This window comes from Chlamydotis macqueenii, chromosome 2 (assembly GCF_036417535.1).
Source record: "Chlamydotis macqueenii isolate bChlMac1 chromosome 2, bChlMac1.mat, whole genome shotgun sequence".
Classification (NCBI taxonomy): domain Eukaryota; kingdom Metazoa; phylum Chordata; class Aves; order Otidiformes; family Otididae; genus Chlamydotis; species Chlamydotis macqueenii.
The window spans coordinates 84,357,427-84,382,837 of NC_141557.1; the positions used below are offsets into that span (position 1 = coordinate 84,357,427).

Sequence of the window (25,411 nt, forward strand, 5' to 3'; positions counted from 1 at the left end):
GTAAATTGCATTCAAGACCTGACAGGAGAATAGCTTTAATTTTCAGATGCCTCAGGCAGCTTCATAGTAGCCAGAAGGTATGTAACAAAGTATTTTAAAATAGAATTTGCCACAAGCAGTATATGTGAATGTACTTTCACTAAAATGTAGTTATTTTTTTTCCCTTTCCTAAAGAAAATAAGGTCAGTTACCACTACGACTGTGAAATCAGTATTGGACTGTCAGGTACCAAGAAAAAATGAGACTACTAGAATTTATGCCCTCACCTTCATGCATTTTAGCAAACAGAGTGAGATGGTTTCCATGTACACACCTAAATCAGTTTGATAAAGGTCAACCTAGAGTAGAGGAAAGTGACTTGCAAATTCTGACCAATGCACCTCCTTCACTCTCACTTAAAAGACCTTCATCCAACTATCTGCTGCCTCATCCCCATGGTTTCAAGTGATTCAGATGCTGGAAAGGGGAACAACAAAAAGCAAGGGATTCTGTTCCTGTTTCCATGTGACTGATGCCACAGTTTTCTGTGTACTGAGAGAGGGTTGCTACCTGAGAAAATCACCTGGTTATTACAACTATTACAGCTTTGATAGCTATATGCATTCCAGGCTGCTAATGCTGATTCTTAGTTCACAAGCTGAAGAAAGCACTTTCAGAACAAAGTGGTGATTTCTGAGGTCCTTAATGCAGGCCTTCTTCTCTGTGCTTTATGCCTAACCTGCGTGCAATGCTGAAATCTTCCCACTTGCCCTTCTCAGCTCTCACAGAGATGACTGATAGCAGACATTCAGAAGATGGCCCACCAGGACCAAGCTGGGAATTGGGAAAGGCAGCAGGACTGGTGGGCAGAGGGGAAATATGGAAGTATTTCATGCTAAAGAGAGAGCCAAGGTGTAGTCTTTGTGCAGTGATGGTGCAGGAGAGCCCAGAAGCTGAATAAGTGGTTACAAGTGGACTGAAGTTAACAAAGCTTCATTTTTTTTTCATGAATTTTCATGAATTTGGCTCACAGTCGAGGCAATAGCATCAGGGTCTGAAAAGGAGAAGCTGTATTTCTAATGGCTTTAATGGCAGCTTACTTAAGAGTCAACTTTCTTAAAGTGGCTTGTGTTACTACATTAACTAGGGCAAAGTGCTGTTTTCTGAACCTGACCAAGGTTATATGATTTTTGCATTGGTTTTTGTTTGTTTTATTAAGGAAGTTAAGTCTGACTATGGAACTTCAGAGTTTTAATAATAATTGAAATTTTTCAATGGGTCACAGTATCGAATCATAGATTAATACTGCCTATGCTCATTCCTCTTCCATCAAATTTAAAGCAATCGTATTTTATAGTACATTGTCCAATTCATCCGGATTGAAGATGTAGTTCATCCTCCCCTGTTCAAGGTCATGTTTACAGCTTTCCTCAATAGATTTTCCCTGAATATCTCATTTTCTGGTTGTGAGGATAATTAGTTCACCCTGTGTAGTGCTGAAGAGTTTCAGACTCAGAGTAGCTACTGTGGTCTATCCCTCCATTCCTGGTATTTGTTGCTTGCTTTCAGGAATACCTTTTAATAACAAAGAAGAGCTTAGGCGTGGCTAGCAGCTGGCTTTAAGAAACAGTACAAACTGCATTTTCTTCAGAATCAAAGTACTGTATAGCATTAGGCTTCCATGTAGTTTTTCCTCCCAAGTTTCAAAATGAATGAAGGGAAACGTACGTAGGAACCCTGTTTTGCTGCCATCATACATCGTACACTCAATGTCACAGGTCAAAAAGCAGCCAAAAGTTTAAGTCATTGCAGAGGCCTCTGGATTTGTGTTCAAGGTTCATTCATTTATTCCTGCCTTTCATTGGCTGTCTTTATTTTACTTCTCTGCATTGCTTTATTATCAAAGGTTACAACTGGGCTTTATTAGAGTCATGGGATAATAAGAGGCAGTAAAATCCACTGGAAGAAATGTCGTGACAAGAAACCAGTCCCTCTCAGAGGACAGAACCCCAGTTGTCGACAGTGCCAATATCTGGAATTTCTTAGTTGACTGGCTTCAGTGTCATTACCTCTCATGAGTGTACAAAGAAAGGATATAATAAAAGAGGAAAAAATTTCCCCCTCACTCTCCAATCTTATTTAATCAATGGCTTCATTACAGTCTCATTGTATTAAGGAGATTTCACAAGTCATATATAGGATATTCACATTTTAAAAACAGCATTAACATTAAGACTAAATCCACATTATTTTCACTTTACTGTCATACAATATATGGATGCCAAGGTCAGCTTTTGGAATAATACCACCCGTCCAGTGGATGAGTTTGTTTTCACTGCTTTGATTTTGCCTATCTGTGAACTCCTAGATTGTTTTTTTATCTTCAGACTGCTGGCACAAAAATAACAATTGGAAAATGACATATTGGCAGACAATCGCTTGAGAAGCTTTTTGCCTTTTCAAGGTTAGGTTTAGTTCCTGCTTCAGTAAAGATTAGACATGAGTGGAAGCATTCCTGCCTGCTCAGGAAGATGCTGGACCACCAGAGGCTGACTTTATGAAATCCTCACAAGGGCCTTGTCCCATCCGTGGTACTGTACTGACCCTTTGTCCCGGAACAAAGGATTTCTGTTTTCTCCAGTGAGGTGAAGACTGATGTCTCCTTCATGGTTGTTCAGGTTTCAGACAAAGGGTCTATTCTGCGTGAGTGGCTGGAGCAAGCAGAAAAGGAAGGGTCAAAAATTGTCACTGCAGCATGTTTCTGCCCAAACTCTGTAGTCGCGATAGGAAGCAGCAAGGGCTGCAGAAAACTCAGAACAGTAGAAAATGGCTAAGTTGTGAAGTCAGCAGTTTTCAAAGAGAGCCTAGGAATCTGCCAGCTTTGGTTTATTCAAGGTTTTTAAAGTGAGGCTGTACCCACTAAAATACCCTGCTTTCTGTAAAAAATAAAGTGTCATAATTCAACAGGGAGATATAATGACTTAGTGAGCCAACCCAGCCTGAAAAATGCCACCTAAGTATTTTCAGCAGCAGCTGAGGGGAAAGCAGATGTACCATCATGTTAGTGCTATCCAAGAGTCAGTATATTGTGCAGCTGCTGGACCTGGCTTTATTTCTGAAGAATGTTGTGCTCTGTCACTGAACTGTAAGAAAAGCCGGGGGAGGCCGGGAGAGACTTAGATCTGTGGAAGCCAATTATTTCAGGAGAAAATATGAAGTTAGGGAGTTTTCCCTCAGGCAGGGTCTGGTTTCTTATGCTCCCTCTGCTGCTTGACAAATTTTATGACGGCTGTTTTCAGCTTCACACCACCCTTTGCAGAACACGAAGTTCACAGAAATCTATACTGACTTGCGTGCGCCTGAGGGCTAATTGCTATTAGTGACCGTCCTTGTGGTTCAAGTCATCAGCATTATGATAAACCACTGTCAAGTACGTCCGCGGCCTGAGATTTTTATTGCACACAGATACAGGGCTTTTTGCTTCCTAGGCTCACAGGTTTGTTCAGGTTGGAAGGGCCTCAGGTGCATCAGGGCCAGCCTCTGGCTCAGAGCAGGGTCAGCGGTGAGGTCAGGACAGGTTCCCTGGGGCTTTGGCCAGCCTGGTCTTGAGAGCCTTACATTTCCCACACAAGAAAAGGACCCACTTTCCACCCACTTCAGAACTGCAGGACACGTGAGCACGTCATCATGATTCATCCCAGAGTGTCAGACTGCAGGAACCTTCAACACCTCATTTTGCACTGATTAATTTTTTTTTTTTTTCTTAAAAGCTGTATATCAAAACCTCCTTAAAACTGGAGTGGCTGTGCAAAGACCACTCTCTGACATGATTTACAGCAAAGATAGCATAGGATTCTGCTGGCCCATTCTGGTGCAGGCCAGTGATGCTGGCCTCTAGTGTCGTACCATACCCAGCAATTCCTCCACGGCTTCCAAAGAACTTTATGGTTGTTTACAGCAGTGTGCTTAAAAAAAAACCTGAGTAAAAATCCCTCTGGGTCTTAAAAGGCAAAAAGTATTTCACTTTTCATGTTAAACTCACATGTAATTTCCTATCAACAGGGAATAATGTCTTTATGATAAAAACTTTTTGATTTTTTGGCCCACAGTAAAACACAAAATCCTTTATTTGTGTAAATTGATGAGTGGTTGGATCTCCTTCCTTCATAAGAACCCTGTTTAACATTTTCCATGTCGTTCAGCTGCTTGAGAGACTGAATAGTGGAATGAGTGCTTCAGGAGGTATTAGAAATTTGCATTCTATTGCACAGCTATAGTCAACGTGGAAGCACACTCCAGCTGTAGTCTGAAAAGGTAACTAATAACTATTTCTATAGTTTCAGTACTAGTAGTTAACAGTTCAAAACTGTTGTTACTTTTATTCTTCATAAAAATACATAAGTGCAGATTCCTTTAACATTGAGATGCTAGAGCAAGTTTTTTGAGTTACAAGCCCCAGTACTACACAGTCATTTCAAGAATGAAATTTTCAAGGTCAGTGAAGGTATGGATTTGGAATAGCCATAAGAACAGCACAAACAAATTAAACCATTTTTTTTTTCCAACATCTTGCAAAATCGGATGTTGAACAGAGGAGGCAAATTCAGTTTTTCTCACTGATGCAAGTTAGAACAAGATATTCTTTTGACTTACAAACATATCTGCAAGATTAGCTCATCTTGTAAGTGTGATACAAGCTCTGAAAGGGAACAGAATTTTGGAAGTTCTGCTTATGTGAGAAAGAGGGAGGCCAAGGAGATGTCTGGCAAATCAGGAGACTGGACCGTGTAAGACTCAGGCTTTTTGATTTGTTTATTGCACACTTCAAAAGGCAAAATCCTGTGACTTATATTCTTTCATATTAATTGAACTTATAAACTTAACTGATACTATCCTAAAGATCTGAGATGCAATTCAAAGCTCAGGTGTGTTACAAGGTGTAAAGTAGATTTTCTCTTCCCTCTCAAAGCGCCACATAGCATAAATGGGCATAGAGAGGTCATGAACAAGGTATGGGTGAAATCAATTAAGATGCAATTCTCAATACATACGTAGAACAATATTTTGAGGGTAAAACACCTCTCTTGGACAGCCATACTTCTGCAAATATAGCAAGTTCAACAAATGATAGGAAACATTTGTTGAGAATTGTTTTGCAAGAGAAAAATACAAACTGCATTTTGTCACAGAAGAGCCTTTAACGGGTTAACAGTACCCTTCCGCATGGTAAAAATCTGTTATTCCTGTCTCATTCCAGGCTGGTGTATGTCTAACCTGTTTTTAAAAACATAGCATTTTGGATTCCGTAGCTTCTTTCTGAGGAACATAGAGCCATGTTATGTCTTTGTCATCAAGCAGTGTTTCTTCTAACAAGAGGCTGCACTGAAGTCTAGAAATGCTGTGCTGTCATTCATAGCACGCTGAACTACTCTTATATGCCTTGTATTTATCAATGAATGTCCCAAAATACAGGCAGCTTTCTACAAGTGCCTAAAAGCAAATCAGTGTAGCACCCTGCAGATTGCTATACACATGACAATAGCATTTGGTAGCATAATGTATTATAATGCATTATGTAGTGGGTCTCTGAGGTTTAGTAATCCCTGTCAGCAACCAGAATAAATGGAAATAGCTTCCCGGAGATGCAGAGCCTATGAAAAGGCTATTAGTTTTCAAGAACTGCTACCATTCAAACTCTTACACGCAGCATCTGAAACAAACTCTCATGAACAGTCTTTCATCACAATCATTTGTGAAAGTCAAATGCATGAAGTGTACTTAAGAGATTAAAGAGAAGTTCAACTGAGCACTAGCAGTTTGGTACTTTCCCTGCCAAAATAAAGGTTTGGTGCATTCTCTCAGGCTTGTCGACAGCCAAATTTTTTTTATGTGTAACCTTTTAATATGCCTAGACTCTGGATTTGCTAGCTGAGAGTAGCAAGGTTCCACATGAAAGCAAGCACAGCTACTTACAGAGAGTTTCTAAGCCACAAGGGAGAGGGTTTTTTTTACTTTTTTTAATGGACAACTGGATTGCAAAAAAAAAGAAAAAATCATTAATATTAGATATTTTGTATGCACAACGTAATGCTGCATGGGATGAAGGTGCACCGCGGTTACTGAACTCCTGAAGCTGTAACTGCCAGCAGCTCAGACCACGCAGCCGGGAAGGGCATCTCTTACTCTGCGCTTGCTCTGCTCTTCGTGTCCTTTCCCGAGACAACCCCCGGTGACCTTTAGCAGGGAGACAGTACTGGTCTAGCTGATGCTTTGGTCTGATCTAGTACGGCTGTACTGATTTTCTTATGTTGCTGTGAATTATTGATATATTAAATAAAATCCTTCAAATTTTACTGCTGTAGATCAGTTAAAGACATGTTACGCAACAGCACAACCCTTCAGATCACTTCAAATTATTAAAATGCTTTCAGAAATACTTAGGCTACTGTTCTTTATACAGAGATAACACCACCTTAATAAATACTACTGTCTTTACTCAGGCCTGCCTATTTTCTGTAGTGTTCCACTCTCCTGTTTATATCTTCTTTTTCCCCGTGTTTTTAAAATGCTCATCACTGCTCAGTTGAAGTTCTGTTTAAATGATCAAAGGCTTTAACAAAACTACTCTTTAGTATCATGCTGCACTCATACTGTAAGATAACAGAAAATCAAATCAATTCTCTTCCTAAAATCCCACAGGCAAAATCTTTAGTCTCAAAGCATTAAAAGTCCTTACTCCCAAGGGTTTAAAATGCTCCAGCCTCAGCAGAGTTGCCGAGTACCATAGTCATTACTGTAGAGAGCCAGTGCAGCCAACTGCAATTGCAACCTGAAGCTGCAATGCCATTTTGTATGCACATTGATAGCCTGTGTGGAAGCTTTTACTGTTTCATCTTCATCTTTGATTACACTAAATTAAAGTCTAACTGTAACTTTACCCAAGCCTATTTATTCTATTTTTAACCTCCCAGACACATGCAGAAGGATGTAAGGGGGAGGGGGAATACAAACTTTCTTTTCACTAAAAGAATGATAGCAGACATACTATAGGTAAAACTATTTCCTAAAATCTTTTCCTGAGTAGATCCCATCTCTAATTGTGCCAAGTCCCTGCTTCACTGGACTACTTGCATCATTTAATCTGTTTCCATCTTCTCCAGTCTCCTTTCTGATCAGTCTTCACCCTTTACCAAGGTAATCACAAACATCATACGGGCCACTCAGCATCAGAAAAAAAAGCTAAGACTTCATCCTATTTTCAGTATACCTCATCTGTAATAGAATCAGTAGCCAAGATACCTTCCTCTGCAGGTTTAGTGTTACTATTTTCCTGAAGTAGAGCTTGGGTTTTTTTTCTACTACATTTTGAACTTGTATTTGAAATAATATGGAAACTTCCCAAGTTGCAAGTGCTCTAAAAGTTAAATTGCAGAGAGCTTGCATGATGCAAAGCATTAATTTATTTTCCTGTAGCTTTGTCCCCTGTGGGTAATGAGAATATCATCTGCTCATAAGATGACAGAGAGGAATGTCTTTGCAAAATGAAACTAGTTATCAATATTGCAATCAAAAGATGGAACCATGCTGAGACAGAAATAGAAGGTCCTTCTGCTGCCGTGCCTCACCTCAATCTGCTTATTCTTGAGCTTAGCAATCCCTACTGTCTTTACCCACCAGCTGCTGTATAAGAAGTGCTCTTTGAAGCCATTTTTCAGCACTGGCTCTCTGCTGATCAGAGGAGCAGGCAACACTGGGGTTTGCAACAGCTGAGGAGGAATGACTGCATTCCACCTGGGTATCAGTCATTACGCCTGATTTGCAAACTGACCTGCCTCCCGCAGCAGCTGGATGGAGATTGAGTCTGTTCTTATTAAGGCCAGAAACAAACTTTAACTTCAAAGAGAACAGGATTGAGAACAATGATTTTGGTCACTTATTTGCTTGCCTGTCTAACCACATTACAATACTCTTTCAAAAAACTGCTGTTGAAGAAGAAAAGAATGCTGTATTTGCCTTTTGCTAGCAGTGGGCAGACTCTGCTGTTAGCGTAAGCGTGTGGGATCTTGCCGCAGCAGTAACTATACTGCTCAGTAGGATGCTAATGGCATTGTGCAGTACAAGCAGCATAAAGGTCTTTGCTTTCATGAAAACAGCAAATTATAGTTGAAGAGTGGACATCTTTGCATCTTAATTTTTTTTATGGGATTTTGAAGAAAGATTTGACAAAACATTCCCTGGATGGTTGCTTTACAGGTCATTTGCAGTAAGAGTGCAAATCACTACAGTCTGCCTAATGATGTCTGCAACAATGAAATAATTTGCTCTGTCACTGTACAGTTACTTTTTAATAACTGGATTCTCAACCACACAACCTTCTCTGTTCTAGATTGTCCTGTCTGCTTCAGTTGTACCCTGTACAAGTAGTTTGGAAGGGAGAGAGAAGTGCTAGCCAAAGCAGAAAAAACTCCATACTCAGTTCATTAGTCTTCTGCTCTTACCTTCCTCTGCGTACTGTTCTCTGTATAGGTGATGAAGAGACACTGCAAGACAGTATCAAATCAGTCAAGTAAAACATTTAATTGTGAAAAATAAATAGTGGTTTCTACTCTAAGAAGTGGAGAAGAAAACTGAAGATAAGCCATTTTGCAGGAAGGTGAAATGTTTTGTTCACTGCACAGGTGGTCAGAATGTGAGACAACACGCACAGGCCACTGGGTTACAGACAATGGGAAACTTCTACCATCTGAATATTCGTAGGCTAAACAGAAAGGACAATCTCTGGCACACAAACAAAGAATGAGAGTGAAATTCCAGCTGTCTTGGAGGTGGTAGGACTTCAAAGACTAGATTTAAAAGCCATCTGAACACGTAGGGATGCGACAACTGAATAAAAAGAGAAGAGCTAGATACTATGATACTAACTTGTAGGCTATACAAGCCTGTAAGAGAGTGGTTATAGAGCCTTACAGAGCCATCAGATTGTACAGCCAGTGCTCGTATGTCATGGTTTAGCCCCACTCAGCAGCTAAAATACCATGCAGTCGCTCACTCACTCCCCTCATCACCACCACCCCCCAGTGGCACAGGGAGGTCGACTGGGAAAGAAAGAAAGAAAGGCAAAGCTTGTAGGTTGGGATAAAAACAGTTTAACAGAACAGCAAAGGAAAAGAAAACAGAGATGGAAAACAAAAACAGTAACAGAACATACTTAAGCACATAATGTACAGTACAGTAGTTCCCAGTGGATCCTAATAACTGGCTTCCTTCCGAGTAACCTATCCCAGTTATGTCCCCCAGCCACAGGTGCCACCAGCTCCAGCTCCTCTCCCAGCTCAGGTGAAAATTAACTCTGTCCTAGCCGGAATCAAGACAGCATAATTTACCTGGTACACTGGTTTGTAACCTGACAGAGAAGTGCCAGAGCATTCAAGGTCCCAAGTTTTGCCCATTCAGTCAGCTCACTTCCTTGACATCTGCTTTATTATGAGAATAACAGAAAGAAATAACTCTTTTAATCACAAAACCAAGTTAAATAACAAAGTAGGTATACTTGAAATGATGTTAGGTACCCCCTCTTACAGGAAAAGTCCTGTAAGGGCTATCAGCACCATTCTTCAGTGAGTGCCTTGAACTGAAGCTGGACCTGCCAGCTGCCAACAGCCCCCTCAGCCCAGCCTGAAGACCTGCCTCGGTACTGACCAAAACATTAAATGGCATATACTACCACAGTACCATTTGTTGTGGGTTTTTTATGGAAGTTCTCCTTTCATGTAGGGACTAAACAGCACACTCTTAAATAAAAAATAACAAGACTCGGTAGATTTGTGGCCTGAGGGCACTGTGTCTGCAAGCAACTTGTGATATTTGGCATATTACCAAAAGTACTAGTATCAGCTGCACATTTAAGTCTTAGATTTAAGTCGGATCTCTGGGTCTTGGAGTACTTCAAATCTTTAGTTACTAAAACTAGTAGTTAATCTGTTTATGAATATGCATGTCTTAACCAGAGCAAGTACTGTAAAAATGAAGTTTCTTACTGTTTTTGTAACAATTAGAACATTCAAGTACAACCATTTGCAGGCAGCATAAAAATTCTTTCTATATGGGTCAGTGTTGGCATCTGAGGAACATGAAGAGTGGGAATTGCTTCTAAAGTTAATATGCCTCTGTCCTGGTTTTGGCAGGGATGGAGTTAATTTTTCCTCTCAGTAGCTGGTATGGTTTGGATTTTGTGTGTGAAGAATGTTCATAAACACCCTGATGATACCAGTTGTTGTGAATGAGACCAAGGACACCGTCCTGCTTTCCAAGTCTCGCTAATTTGCAGATGCAGGAAGCTGGGAGAAAGACAGACAGCATAATTGATCCAAACTGACCAAAGAGAGTATTCCATGCCATAAACGTCATGCTCAGTATATAAGTGGGGGCAGGCAGAATACAAGGATATTAAAAATATACAAAGTGAACAATATGTGTTTTCTCACCACCCGATGTCCCAATGACCGATACAGCCCGTCCCGAGCAGCGATCACGGAAACAAACCCGAGCAGCAAGCAAAGGAGCAAAAGGGAGCCAGCAAGGTAGGGGGAACGATGGCAGCAAAAACAAGCAGGAAGGATGGATGCCAGGAAGGCAGATACCCACCCTCGCCTGCCCCCACTTATTAACTCCATCCCTGCCAAAACCAGGACAGCCTCTCTGTGTACACTTGTGTATTCTGTGCATTTGAATGCAAGCTAAGTATAAATATACCGTACGTATATTTATCATCAGTAGAGTTATCTGCCCATCAGTAAAGTAAAAAAAAATGTTTCAGAGCAAGAAGGCCTATCTTTTCTTGTGCTTCACTTCTGAAATATAAACCTTTCTTAATTTTGTTCTTCCTAGCTCTGTTTCGTGATGTTTTGGACACCAAACGTGTCAGAGAAGATTTTAGTTGACATAATTGGAGTAGACTTCGCTTTTGCAGAGCTGTGTGTTGTTCCTTTGCGCATCTTCTCCTTCTTTCCAATTCCAGGTAAAAATACAAGACAATAAAAACTCAGTAACCTCAAAACCAAACCATGAGACATGGACATAATGGCTGTATCTACAAGAGTGGCTAAATGCATGCCTAGCATAAGTAACACTGTTTTTACCAAAGCTGATGTAGACCAAGACTATCTACATCGGTAGTCAAGAAATAAATGTTGCAGTAAGAGCAGTCTGTCATTAGGCAGATTTCTGACTGTCAAAAGTCTGAATTCTGTCTGTTGTTGCTAACCAAGAACACACACATGAATGGCAGTAGCGATACGTGTGTGCTAAGACTGAAATAAACTGTTTGGAATACCATCTAGGACCAGCTCCACAGTAACATTACCTCCAATAGTCTCCCCTTTTGCTGCCAGACTCAGTGGCTCTTCCAGATATCATCAGAGCATAAATAATATAGAATAAAAGTTAATGCCCCTGTTCAAGAGAGAGACAAGCTTGACAGCAGTAATCAGAATGTTTCCCCTTGAAAAATTTCTAACTTCCCTAATTAAATGCTACATCATGTAGTGTTTTCTGCTTATATGACAAGACAGTTTTGTAATAAAGGTAAACTCCAAATATAAGAATAGGTACATGTAGATATCATTTTTTGTGCCCAGCTGTTACACCATGTACCACACAGGAGGGAAAATTTTCCTTGGTGTGATTTCTCTGTAGGGAAGGGATATTCGTTTAACAAAGAAAACAGAATGGGCCATCTAATAAAACGGTTGTAAGAGAACAGCTCTCCGGAAGGCTTACTGTCTATAACCGACATTTTGTTTTTTTCAAAAATCAGTTATTAAAGCAATTTGGACACAGATCTACTTCATGTCCAGTAGGGCTTCCCTGTGTGCAAAGTTACCAGAAACAAGTTTCACCATGATTATTTCTGAACAGTGCACTCTGCATTAAAAAGCTTCGTATGAGATGACTGATTTTTTTTTCACTGCTCTCACCTCCCTTTCTTCCCATCCCCTCCCCTTCCCCTGTTTGTGAACAGTGACGGTCAGAGCGCACTTGACTGGTTGGCTGATGACTCTAAAGAAGACATTTGTGCTGGCACCCAGCTCAGTGCTGCGGATTATCGTCCTCATCACTAGTCTCATTGTGCTGCCTTACTTGGGGTAAGTTATTCTCCTCTCCGAAGACCTGATGGGTTTGCTTTCCTCTTCATTCCTGTTTCCTGTCACTTGATAGCTGAATTTGCATATCTCAGAACATTTTCCCCAAATACTAAATGTAATATAAACCTAAATAGTGTCAATATCTGGGAAAGAAACATTTACAAATTTACAAGTGTGACTTTGCTCTAGGTAGGCGTGATATTGATAACCCTTTTGAAAAAATATCCAAATGCCAGAGAGGTGAAAACATGTCCTAAGGGAAATTTATTTCCATTCTATTAAATGCACTGTTAATAAAGCTAAGGAAGTAATATCTTGTTTATAAGTTAAATAATCTGTTCTACAGCAGTCTGTACAAGTCTTTAAATTCTTAGTCCATAATTTGATTCGGAATGTGTTTCTTTTACTAAACGGTGAAGCCATTAAGAAACAAAAAAAGTCCTTTAAAATACCAGTTATTCTCTTTGCCAGTGTGTTATGTCTTTGAAGGAAATATTTCTAACAACAGATTGATTCTACATGCCAGTGGAAATATAACTATGAGTCATGCATTCTCACTCAACCATGACCACTTTCTTTTTATGCCACCCACAGAGTTCATGGAGCCACTCTTGGAGTAGGGTCCCTTCTAGCCGGTTTTGTAGGAGAATCCACCATGGTGGCAATAGCAGCCTGTTACGTCTATCGGAAACAGGTAAGAATTAGGCTCTGTGGGATCTGGTGAAAACAGTTGGTGAATATAGTGGATTTTAGTTCAGATTGAGAGTACACTTTTGAAATGTATCACCCCAGCATCCCTACTTACTGAATTTGTTTTGCTTCCCCATGCGATCTCAAGAGTGTGCAACTTGGGAACTGGGTTGAAATAAAACCAAAAAGTACTCTCCAGCTGCTAGTGGGCATTCAGGCCATGGGACCAGGCCATGGGACAGGCAGTTCTGATGTAAACTCTTGCTCCTCAAAACATGTGTGTCATGGATAGCACGTCCTTACCACCATCCGTTTTGCGCTGTAGATCTGCTACTGCAGTACAACGTAGCTTCTGTATGTAGACACAGGAACTGCTCATCCAAGCTTGTACCATGTATATGTGTGTGTATGTTTATATGTTTGTGTGTGTATGCTGAAAATGGACAAAAAGTATAGTTACTTTTTTTTTTACCATCTAAAGAAGTGACTTAAAACAAGATATACTCCTACAGTGGTAGAGGATAAGAGCTGACAAATACTTAAAGAGGCGAGGATTTCTCATAGGCATACTTGTGCGTATTTCACACACTACAGTCCTGTATGTATGCAGTAGTAGCGCTGCATGGATTTCAAAGAATATTCCACTAAATGAAGTTAAGCACAAGTTAAATATTGACTTGGTGACTGTGCACGTGTTGTGTCCTTTCACTTGCGTGTTCAAGACACTCTGTAGGGCACCAGGCCCAACTCCAAGCAGAAACGGTATGGTGTGTACATCATTGCATGGTGCAGAAGGACTCTGTGGATGGGAGCAGAAAATATAATCTATGCTTTTAGTTTTTTTTTTAATAAGACTTCTTACTAAAGGCCAAACGAAGATGCTTATCTCTTCTATTTTTAGCAAAAAAAAATACAGAAGATGGAATATGTAAAAGCCTTATGCTGGAACAAACTAAAATCAATTTTGCTATGGATTAACAGCGCAGGCCACGGCAATAGACCTAAGTGTTTCATAAGAAAATAGAAGACACTGATCTCTGTCATGTTTTTCTTCAGCACAAAGAGTAAAACCTATAGACACTGAAATGGCCGTTCTTGGCCTTGGTTTCACAACATATATCTGTTTGGACTGACCTCCTCATTGCAGTAGCTCATAGGGCGTTTCTGGCCAGGGACATGGTGTTTAATTTTTTGCAGTGATGAGTGCAGGTAGTAGCAGTAGTAATAACTGTGCCAACCTAATTTATACCCTTACCAGAATTAATACGTAGCTGACAGCATCATCTCAACAACCGATGTGACAGTGGCAGAGCCAACCGGTAGCTGTATATACACCAACTTGTTTTCGCCTACAGTGGTAATAAGTGGGCAGAGTTTAAGAGCTGCAAATCAAGTGTTGTGCAGGCACCTCTGAAAATTTGAAACTCTGATATGCCCAACTCAGCTGAGTCAATAATACCTGTGGGGGATTTATTGTCAGCTGTACAAGTGTTTTCTGTAAAACTAGTCAGCCTGCTGAGAAACGGATAATAAGGAACAGATGCTTCAACTTGTTTTGTAGTGGGGCTGGATACTTCTTAGCTTTACTAATCCAGGACATCCTGGATGAATCATAGGGCTCTTGAATGACCTTCTGCTCCTGCTAGCCAAAAATACTCTAAGATTACTTGGCCTTGGTGGAGTAGGAGATCACAGTGAATCAGCAATACCAAGAAAAGCCAGTGCTCACATCTTGTAAAATTCTTGAAGTTTGACATTTGAGAAATTAGGTTGCCACCTCTCTCTGCCTGCCTAGAGCAGCTTATCTTCTCTCATATCTTGTTTGCTTTTCTGGGTTTTTTTAATAAAAAGTCTGTGATGGAAAATATTCCAGATGCTCTCTTCCCTCCAGTCATGCTGAAGCCTGTTTTGGATGTTGCTTAGCATAAGAAACGCCTCTGTTATTGCATTTATGTGAGAAAGGAGAAAGCTGAGCCCCAGGAATGTTATGGAAACCTTCTAAGTTAAGACAACTTACTAGTGACAAGCCATGAATATGACACAAATATTCTAGCTCTTAATAACATACTAAAAAAACCTCATCATTTGCGCCCCGCTTCTCCCAGCGGCCAGTGTTTGTAGGACTGTGTTAATGCAGAACTTACTGATAGGTTTCTGAATGCTTGTTTCAATCTAGAAAAAGAAGCGGAATGAGAATGAAACAGCTACAGAAGGTGAAGACTCCGCAATGACCGACATGCCTCACACAGAGGAAATGACAGACATCGTAGAAATGAGAGAAGAGAATGAATAATAAATGGGATGCAATTGTTCTCTGCAGGGACGATTGGAGTGAAACTTCAGCATCTTGTCGTCTCTCATACTTTTTTGTTTGTTTGTTTTTATTTTTGTAATAAAGAGGCCTTGATTTAAAAGGTTTCAGATAAATTCTCTAGCATACTGAGTATGCTGTCACTGATGAGGGACCTAAAAAGAGGTCTTTGCTTTTTTTTTTTTTTTCCAATTGAATTTGTTTTCTCACTCCATGCAAACATAAAAGATACAATTGCATCACTGTAGTCTTCCTTACTTATGCATCCACCTTCTCTGGACAATCTGCATTTATCAACCAAAGCCCTGCTCTCTGTGCGTGTGTGTGCGCGTGCACGTGCTTGCAGGCTCGCACACGCACACGCACTTGTGCCGCTGGCTCAATGCTACTGCCATAATCCTACTCCCTCCCCTCTTTCCTTTTCCTTCCTTTTCTTTATGAGAAATGTAAAGGAAAAGAAGTTTGGAATACAGAGCTTTATTTTACTGGCTTGAAAATGACTTTGCTACATAAACTAATATACTGTGGTGAACTATATCTTTTGTTTGGCCTCGTCACTAGAGCTTATACTGCACAGAGTACAATACAGGGATGAGCGTGTAAGTCTCCACAGACAAAGTGGAGAAAAACAGGTTCCTCTTTCATGTTAAAAGTGTGCAGATGTGTATGTACCCACACAGGTACAGAAACAGAGACATACATATATATATATTTATATATATATGCATACGATAAAATACACACAGGACAAGAACTCCATTTAGCTTTCATTCCATGAGAAAGATGGTAATCTTTTGAAAAATGTAAGCATTGAATTCAGAATTTTCTTGAATTGTTAAGCCCCACCTTACGTATAATTTTCTTTAGAAAAAAAACATGCACTTTCCTCTTGTGAAGAGGGTGATGGCAACTGATAGACTTCGACTGTATTTGAATTTAAAAAAAATAAATATTGACAAGCTTTACCAAAGTTCTTGTCCACTGATTTAACTTTAATTTTAAAAGGTTGATTTGGTCTATATACTTATTTCTGGTGCCTATATATTTAAAAAAAAAATCAGATAACATATGCAGGATACCATGGTATATCGCATTACTACACATAGCTCCATTAAATTTTTTATAGAGATGTACACCTACTCACACACACGTGTGTGCATATGTATATATACATATATATATACACACAGACACACACACACATATATATGTTTTGCTGTAATATATTTACCTATGCAGTAGATCAAAATCCATATGGTGAAGCTTAAGTACTGATGGTCCTCCAACTCATTCGTTAGGGACCTTGATCGTACTTTAGCTCTCTGGGCAAGAGTTGGGTGGAAGTGGGGAGGTGCTCACATCCGTCAGCAAGTGCTGTGTGTTGAGAAGGTGGCAGGCACTGTGTGGTGGTGGTTGAAGTGGGGGGGCCTTAAATAACAGAGTGTGAGGTGGGGTGGGTGACTTGTATTGGGTGGAAATGAAGCCTATGTAAAAGGAGACCAAACCAGAGAAGGTTTGGGTGCCGTCAGTGATGGCTGCAGCAGCAGCTTGTATTTCTGTGCTCTTCTGTGTTTGGCTGCGGGGCAGCGTTCGTTACCGGTTTGTCATAGCTTGGATTCTTTCAGATGTAATCACGTCAGAATCTGGAAACCGTTATCCTCCATGCTATATCCATAAATCAGTTAATTTAAACCTTATTTAGTAAAAGTATATTTTTCTAAGTTGTGGAAATGATTATTTAATTGTGGACAAATTCTGTTTCTAGATTTATTTGCCAGGTAGTCCCAGCACTCAGAGAACCAATCAAAGCTGAACATTACTTTAAATGTTATATCAAGATATGTGTATGTAGACATACACGTGTATAAATATATATATTGTATATTACGTACATTTATTTTAAGCTACAATACATTTCCTATTTTTCCAAGTTCAGCTAAAAACATCTCTAAAAAACTACAGAGTTGGCTAGTGACCAGTTATGGCCATCATGAAAGGCATTGTATCAATGAACTTTACATTTTATTGTAAACATTTGTACCAGTTTGTTACATGTACAAATGCAATAAGAAAAAATGTAGAAATTATGTGTTGAGTGACAGGTTTGCAAAATTAGTTCATGGTTAATGAGCAGAGGCACTAGGAGGGTAAGACTAAGTCCACTAAGCACACGTTTTCTGTGCCACCACCACAAGGTTCTCCTTGTTTCTGACAGTAGTTTAAAAAAAATAAAGAACAAAAAATCCTCAGACAAATGAAATATCTGCAGTATGTAGGCCATACACCTTTACAAATACAGACTCTCAAACAGTCATATGTATATAACGTGTATATAGACCGTTAGAGCTCACGGTGGCCATTTAAGGTCTCTATTCATGTAGTTTTGGTTTCTCCAGGACGCTTGTATCCAAGTTCACAAGATGCAGTTTTTCAGGAACTGTAGACATAAAGCAAGAAAATATTTGTATGTAATGTTTCTTTTGTACATGACTAAAATTCAAGCAACAGTATTTTTGAAGAATTTTGAACATTTCCAATGTAGGTTTCAAGGTCAGAATTGCACCAAAAAGTAAAAATTAAATGAAACACTGAATCTTTTGCTTTAGACAGAAGATGAACAAATATCAAAAACTGTATTATTGGTCATTCAGAACTAAACTAATGGTATTGTAAAAGATAAATTTTCAGTTCTGTGGTTAATACTTAGTAGTCCTTTACTTTGCAAGTTACCGAATGAGCACGGGAGTGGTGGGATATGGGCAAGAATTCAAGCAGTGGCATAGGGACGCATGCATCGCGTTTATTTCTGCTTCCTGCGGGTCCTGTATTTCTTCGCATTGCTCTGCTGGATTGACAGAATGCTCTGCCGTTTCTGCAATGAGCGAGTCCAAACCAGCCCCTCATGCCATCCTGGGGACTCGCTGGGTGGGCAGCTCAAGGAGCGCCCCATCCCCTGCAGCCTCTGGTTTTCTGCTCCTGGGACCACCTAAAACCGCACTGCTCCGACTCCCGGATGGTGGCAAATTCAGCCGAGCTGGTGAGGCAGCCGGTCTGTTGGGTTACAGGCTTGGAGCGGGCAGCCGTCCCCCTTGGCTGCAGCCCCAGTCAGAGCATTACTGATTCCAGTGTCTCTTGTCAGGCAGATGCTGGTGCACGCCCTGTCCTGCACCGCTTCCTTCCCAAAAGGGCTTTCCTGAGTTCTAGCAAAATGGCTTAGCTGTCTCTTTTGTGTTATTGCTTATCAAATTGCTGTCTGTGATAAGTATTTTACAAGAGAAACCTGTTCAGTTTCTGCTTCGGAGAGCCAGAGCACAGTCATCTCCGTGAATTCATGTGGAGGTTTGGCCGTTCCAGACTTTCTTAAGAATTATGGAATTCTACAATCAAAGTTACAATAAAAAGAGGAACAACGTTGACCTGCATCCTATATCTTAAATTTCAGACTATAGGAGAACAGCTCACACAGTGGGAAATAAGAGCGGAACACTGATAAGCTGTGGATTAATGTTCCTCGGCTTTTAATACATACGTAAAATTGTGTTAATTTGTCTTGAGTTTTCCTTTTGCAGACTTAACAGGAAACACTGGGGATTTTTTTCCCCTCAGTGCCCTAATCAGTGGACTTGATGGAAAGGGCTCTGTATTTCCCAGCCGGTGCTGGAGGCCATTTGGGCGCAGCAGCAGGTTCCCAGGCATGGGGCAACCCCGCTCCCCATCCCCTTCGCACAGTCGTTCCAGGCAGGAGCGCTCAGCCGCCTGCTTGTTAGATAGAGCCACCCTGAGTGAGAAGACTGGGTGAGTAACAGAGAAGTCTTTTGTTTTCTACCCATTTTGCTGCTAAATATTTCCTTTCAGTGGGGGGAGATTTATATCTGGTTCTTGCTCGGTGTTTTGCCGAATCTGCAGCCAGAGAGGGAGCAGCCTAAGACAGAGGGCGAGCCGATGAATGCAGCCGATTCAGGGCAGGCCACAGCGTGTGAACAGAAACCTTTTGAAGGCAAGAGCGCCTTCTTTTGTGGGATGGCGCCTCGCGCTCGCACAGAAGGGAGAAAGGATGCTTTCAGGCCCAGGCGCTCGGAGTCGCTGGGCATAGTTGTGCCCTGGGCTGCAAGGTGGCAACGGGGACGGGGCGTCCTGCGGCTCCAGCATCCTGGCCTTACTGCCAGCATCCTTGGCAAAATGCAAGACAGTGCAGGGTCTGGCAAGGCGGCAGTACCGGCTCTATCTCTCACTGAGATTTTGTGGTTGTGGCATGATCAGCACAGGTTTGAGTGCAGCTGGGTGCTACCTGAGCACAGTTGCAGTAGCCATTAGTACACTGGAAAGCCATGCATATGTTTGTGTACATGCATATGTCTATACACACCTATGGATGTGTATAGGAGAGTGCTGCGCAGATACTTTTATTTCAGCCTGTGTGTAGTTCATTAGAACAAAGATTCAAGCCTAAACATTATTTTAATGTGGGACTAATACTAAGCTGTTTAAAAAAATTGCAATTTAAAGCTACGTGAAAGAGTAAATAAAACACCCTTTCAGCAGAGCTTATACCAATGAGCTAAAGCATGGTTTAGATCAGTCAGCTGGAATCGGGGAGAAAGGGGAAATGTTGAAAGGCTTGTGGGTTTTGTATATCCAGCCTAAAGACAACAGCGTGGCGTGGAGAGGTGTGAAACGGAGAGCAGAAAAGACCAGAGCTGTGGCTGCTGCCATTTTCCTTGCAGCTGCCCCGGAAAGGGACTGAAGGGTGAGGAGCAATGTGTTTGTAAGACACCACCTCTAAGTATTGTGGTTTCTGAGTGGAGGAGCCATCAGAGAGAGAAACATCTTAGAAGGTTATTCAAGCAGAAATAAAGCGGCATGCAGGTTTTATAACATGCAGAGAGGAGACACTACATAACTTGCTGTTTCTGAGTAACTGGCCGAGCTGCACTGGGGAAATGTCGCATAAACATTACTTAAACACAAGAAAAAATTATCACAGTTTTGGTATGAAATTGGCGTTTCCCAAATACAAGCTTTACCGTAAAATGTTAGAATTCCCTTCCCTCATTCATGCTTGCTTCTTTACTAGAATTCACGTGCAGAATGCCGTCTTTTTTGCAGGGAGCAAGCTCCCGCGGAGGCAGGGGGCGATGCAGAGGAGGCTGGGGCTGCTGGTGGCAGAGCCTGGATGGGAAGAGGAGCCCCAAATTTATTCTGCACCCTGCAACACACTGTATTCAACCTGTCAGCATCATGAAACAAGGCAGAGTTGTCAGCTCAGCAGCAAAGTGGGTCCAGGCATGGTCCCGACCGGCAGCAGCACTGCAGAGCAGCGGGAGGGCACGGGGTGCAGGGGGGCCCTGGCTTTCTGCTGGGGTTTGGCCAGCTGGCGTAGATTTGCTTTGGAGAGCCAAGTTCAATTGTCGGTGCGTGGATGCACTCCTCAGCAAAGCTGTTGCCAAACTTCTCAGTAATTGGCACCTCCTGAACAAAAAGGCCAAAGACAAAATACGGGGGCAGAGACTGAGCTTTAAGCTCGGCTTGGGGCGCGTACTCACACACAAGGGCGTTTTGGCTGCAGCTTGTGCGAGTTCATTGTACAGTTACAGAGTGAGCTTCAGTCTCAGCATTTCATAATCAAGATATCCATGCTGTCTCAGTAAAACAGAAGAATTGTAGTATATTTTTAGGTGGTCTTTTGTCTTTGTAACCCTGAGGGGAAAGTTTTCCTTAGAATTACCAAGCCTTGCCACTGCTCAAATCAATTTATTAGTTTTACCTCATCATTATTTTCTGTCATTCCTAGTACAGCATCTTCAGATGTTCCTTTATTTTCTTCTGAAGGCTCCTGCTAGGCTTATTTTGTCTGTTGGCATTTTGAGAAGGAAAATGTAATCTTCATGCTGACTGAATGTCAAGTAATGCCGTGATTAAAAAGTAGCTTACAACAAAAATCTTCTTTGACGGACTGTTTTTTACTTTTCGCTTGCTGAGCTGAAAAGGAGAGTCAAGAAGTAGAAGGAATTGGGGGGTGTCTTTATTTAAAGTCAAGAATTAAAAGAATTAATTGAAGATCACTACTGAACTCCAGCCACTTTGTGACTTTCTAATGATCTATAAGACCACCACCCAAACTTTTCCAGCAAAGTTAGCGCTGCATCCCCAGAGCAGTGCAGAACAGTTTGAAGCCCTGGGAAACAAGATTTCATATATTTATTTCACAAGTAAATGTATAACTTAATGAGTTGTAGAGCCTGATTAACAGGGACAATCCCTTAAGTTTAAAATTCAGCTGGACATGTGCAGCCTGATCCAATGTCTAAGGTGGGCCTGCTTTGAGCGGGGGGAGCTAGGTAAGATGATTGCCTGCAGTCCACTTCAGACCTAAAATGTTCTCTGATTCAATCAGGAACCTAGAGAGGTCTCTTCATCTTAAAGGACTGGACACTGGTAGCCTTTTTTTTAGGCTTTGAGTTCAGAGTTGAGAGACAGTGCCTACTAGGGCTCTACAATGTAGATATCTGAGCAAACATCTGAGCTGCACAGATTCTTTTGCTGATGACAAAACGTTCATATTGCAGAGCCAGCTGTAAAGTACCCTCCCACCCTCTGGAAGCCCACAAGGAGGGCAAAGCAAAAACAAGCTATTGTATCTGCAGATGAAATATTTGAGTACTGTACTGCACTTTTTCAATTAACTCTCTAAGCAAAAAACGCTTGAAATGAGCAAGCAATTGCATCTATTACCTGCTTCCTCCCATCTCCCTTCATGTGCATCATTCAGCATTTTAAAAAAAAAGCTAACCTTTCTGATAACTCCCCTTTGTAATCAAGGTAATGCAAAGTAAATACTTAGATTTACATAATAAAACAGCTTGGCCTGTCTACAAATGAGAGCATATAAATCCCCTCTTAGGAAAGGATATATTTTAAAATTGGAACAACAGCTTTATCCATAATTCAACAAAAACAACAGACAAGCAAAGAAAAAACTGCAGAACTGAAAAAAAAAAATTAATTGCATTAACTTTTAATGAAAATACTGCCTGGTGGAAAGTAAAGTGTATGTACACATGCAGAAAACAGTAGAGCCGGGAATTAACATGCATTGCTTGGCTTTGTAGTTTGCTCTCCAAAGCAGCACTAATGTAAGTCTGCTTTTGTGTTCTATGACAATAAACAAAAAATACTTCCTAAGCTATAATGGGACAATTGGAAGGCTCCAGGTAACAAGTTTACTGGTTACTTAGATCAACTTATTTTATCTGCAGAGCTTGCAAGCACCACAAAACTGTAAATACAAAACCTCCAAAAAAGGTGAAGGTACAAGTGCATTTTTGTAGATGACATACCCTTATTCATTACCATCAACAAGATTTTAAAAATAAATGTAATAATTCTTTAAATAATATAGTTCAAATTTACTTACTTTATTTTTAATTAAAATCTACCTGCAATATCTTGTATATTTTTAAAAAGCAAACACACAAGATGCAAAATTCAACCGGTGTTTTTAAACTGGGCCGAAACCCCCACCGCCGTTGTAGAGGCAATTGAGCTTAGATCGTGTCAGGTTTTGATCTTTCAGAACATTGCTCTCACTGCTCCATTATTTTAGATCAGCTTTTGGTGTTGCTGCCTCCGCCTTTGCTTCTTGAAGCCAGGAACCTGTGGAGGGTTTGTGGTAAGAGAGACAGGCATGGCTGGAGGACGTAGTGCTCTGTGACAAAGAGGGAGGATGGTTTGAGCACACACGAGCATGTGAGTGTGGAGAAGTGAGTGTGTGTACATGGAGAGAGAGGGAGAGATGGCCACAAATTCATGAGTGGAAGTGTCTTTTGCAAGCCCCCCGCACTGCATTACCCTGCAAGGACCATACTGGTGGGCAGAGAGAACAATGGCACCTTCATTTATCATCTTTAGTGAAAGGTTCACTGGCTGTTAAAGGTTATTGGGTAGTGTTACTAATTACTAGATAAAACCAAACTTTACTGTGCTAGGAGCACAAAAGACAGCAAACTTGCCGCACCTTTTGCAATGGAGAAAGAAGCAACCTTCACACATCCTGCTCTCTTCATCTTCACATACATGAGCAGGGCCAGCCACAAGGTCACTCTAGACAGAAAATACAAAGATTGAGCAAAACCTAAAGGGTAGAGCAGAAGACACGGACTATCTTGTCTTCATAGCAGGAAATCATCATGCAGGAGAACCAAACTTGTAGAAGAGCCCCCCCCCACCCCCCCAGAAAGACTCTCAAAGGAGAGGTAGTTTCTGAAAAGTGGTTCAAGATAGCTTTGATCAATTCGTGTGAGGTCAAACTGCACCATTTGTAGAGTAATACTACAAGTATAGCATGTTCTCCAATCTTAGAGAGGTGCTATGAGGATAAAATTCACTAATGCTGGTGAAAGATGCTTGGATACTACAGGGAACAGCACCACAGAAATGCCTAAAAATACTGAATTCATATTTGCATATTCTAATTGTGCCTTTGGGTTCTCTAAAATTGACTTGTTTTTAGTTTCATGGAAATACGTTAAAAATTGGGAGCAGGGAGTAGCGTCTGGAAGCAGCATCCTAAAAAGGGTAGCACAAAGTCTGAAGACTCTTGTTCGGGAAAGAGGGGAAAGGATGCTTGGAGGCCTCGTCTTTTCCCCAACTGACCCTCTGACCATGAAGTATTCTGCAGGACAACATCTCGTTCTGCTTTCAGCAGGCTTACAACACTGAAAGAGGCAAGAGCAGTAGCTGGCCACACTTCGGGGCATGCTGCGGTTGCATTGGGATTAAGGTCAATTCTCTATAAATACCCTTCTGTAGAGAAAAGCCCCATTTTTTCAGTTCATTTCTGTAATTTGAAGGTAAATCTGAGAACTGGGCATATGCATGTTTCATCTGAGAGGTATCACTTGTTTTCCATTTCTTTCAGAATATTTCTCAGTATAAAATTCAGATTCTTTCTTTCTGGATAAAGCTGTCTTTATGCAAAGCAGTGTGCCTAACAGCCATCCTCGACTACTTAAACAAGTCAATTTTGCAAGGACTGTACGTGCCAAGCCAGAGCACTGTTTGGGACTACAGTACAGGGATCCTAGATTTTAAATGAAATGTTACCTCATGCATCGTTTTCTGTCATACTTGTGGAGTTCCAGTTGATTTATCTCAAAATAAATGTTGCTTTCTGTAATTTGTACACATGCTAAAGCTACTGGTTTGGTTTTTTAATGACCATTTTGCTTTGCTTTATATATGTGGGTTTTCTTTAAACTCTAAAGAAACCAATGAAGGTTAAAACTTTGTACATTTTTAAATGACTGCTAAGGTCAAAAGTATAAAAGTACATGTTGCATTGAAATTGAGTGCTGTTTATATATTTAACAGAGATGTGTGTTTTTGCATTGTTAAAAAGAATGATCTGTGCTTTCTTTGGGAGGAGGAATCTGTGCTCCAATATTGTCCGATAGCTTTCATATTCTAATTACTTTAAGTAAAGTTCTAACAGTTTGCATATGATTCATTATTCCGTTTGCTTCTGTTTTATTAATTCTGATAATCTAATATGGTCTAAAATGCTTTTCTCATTTGGAACCAGGAAAATAGACCTCCTGGTGAGAAATTAATCCAACACACAAATTGGTTTTGAATTATGAGCATGATGCAGCCAACTGCCAGGTCTTAACTTGAAGTTAATGAAATCCAAGGATATCCATAAAACAGTGCAAGGCAAACTCTATTTCTACAAAGACTCCAAGTGTTGTTGATTTGGAAACACCATGGTCAGAATACTTTTTCCACACCAAATCTAAAACTTCTAGCATTCCTGTTAAACAGACACTTAGTACTTAAAAGGAGAGCATTATTCTCATCAGGCCAGGGCAAACTCAAATGTCATGAGAAGATGCTTCATCCATCCATCTGGCAAGCTACCAAAGCTGTTCTTATGAAGCTGTGAAAACATTCCTTAATCAAAAATGTTTCGTGTTTGATTTTGATTGTCTCCCTTGGGTACTTCCGAATGACTGAATCTGAGCTACCCAGAGCCAGTGAGAAGGCCAACTATGGGACCACAGCCTTAAATGTCTCTCCCGGTGTGACACTTGAGCAGACACTGTTTTTAAAAAGGACTTGGAGAGGTACAATGGCAGGGCTTTGCTCATACCTGCAACTGACCCCCCCAGGATTCTGCCACTGCAGCTCTCCTCACACTGTCCCGCAGCAGATTCAGATGATGCTGTCAGAGAGAAGCCCAGCTTCTCCAGCCGACAGAATGACCATCTCACATACTGTTTTCAATTTTAGG

At 40.8% G+C, this 25,411-nt stretch overlaps 1 protein-coding gene across 1 annotated transcript in view; it reads left to right on the forward strand.

Annotated features, from left to right (window-relative positions):
• ANKH (ANKH inorganic pyrophosphate transport regulator) overlaps positions 1-24,624 on the forward strand; it is a 109,624-nt gene extending 85,000 nt beyond the window's left edge. The window contains exons 9-12 of the mRNA XM_086740356.1: positions 10,867-10,996; positions 11,999-12,122; positions 12,717-12,816; positions 14,989-24,624. Coding sequence (XP_086596482.1) covers positions 10,867-10,996; positions 11,999-12,122; positions 12,717-12,816; positions 14,989-15,105 — 471 coding nt within the window. The 3' untranslated portion in view covers positions 15,106-24,624. The remainder of the gene's footprint in view (positions 1-10,866; positions 10,997-11,998; positions 12,123-12,716; positions 12,817-14,988) is intronic.
• Positions 24,625-25,411: the final 787 nt, after the last annotated feature.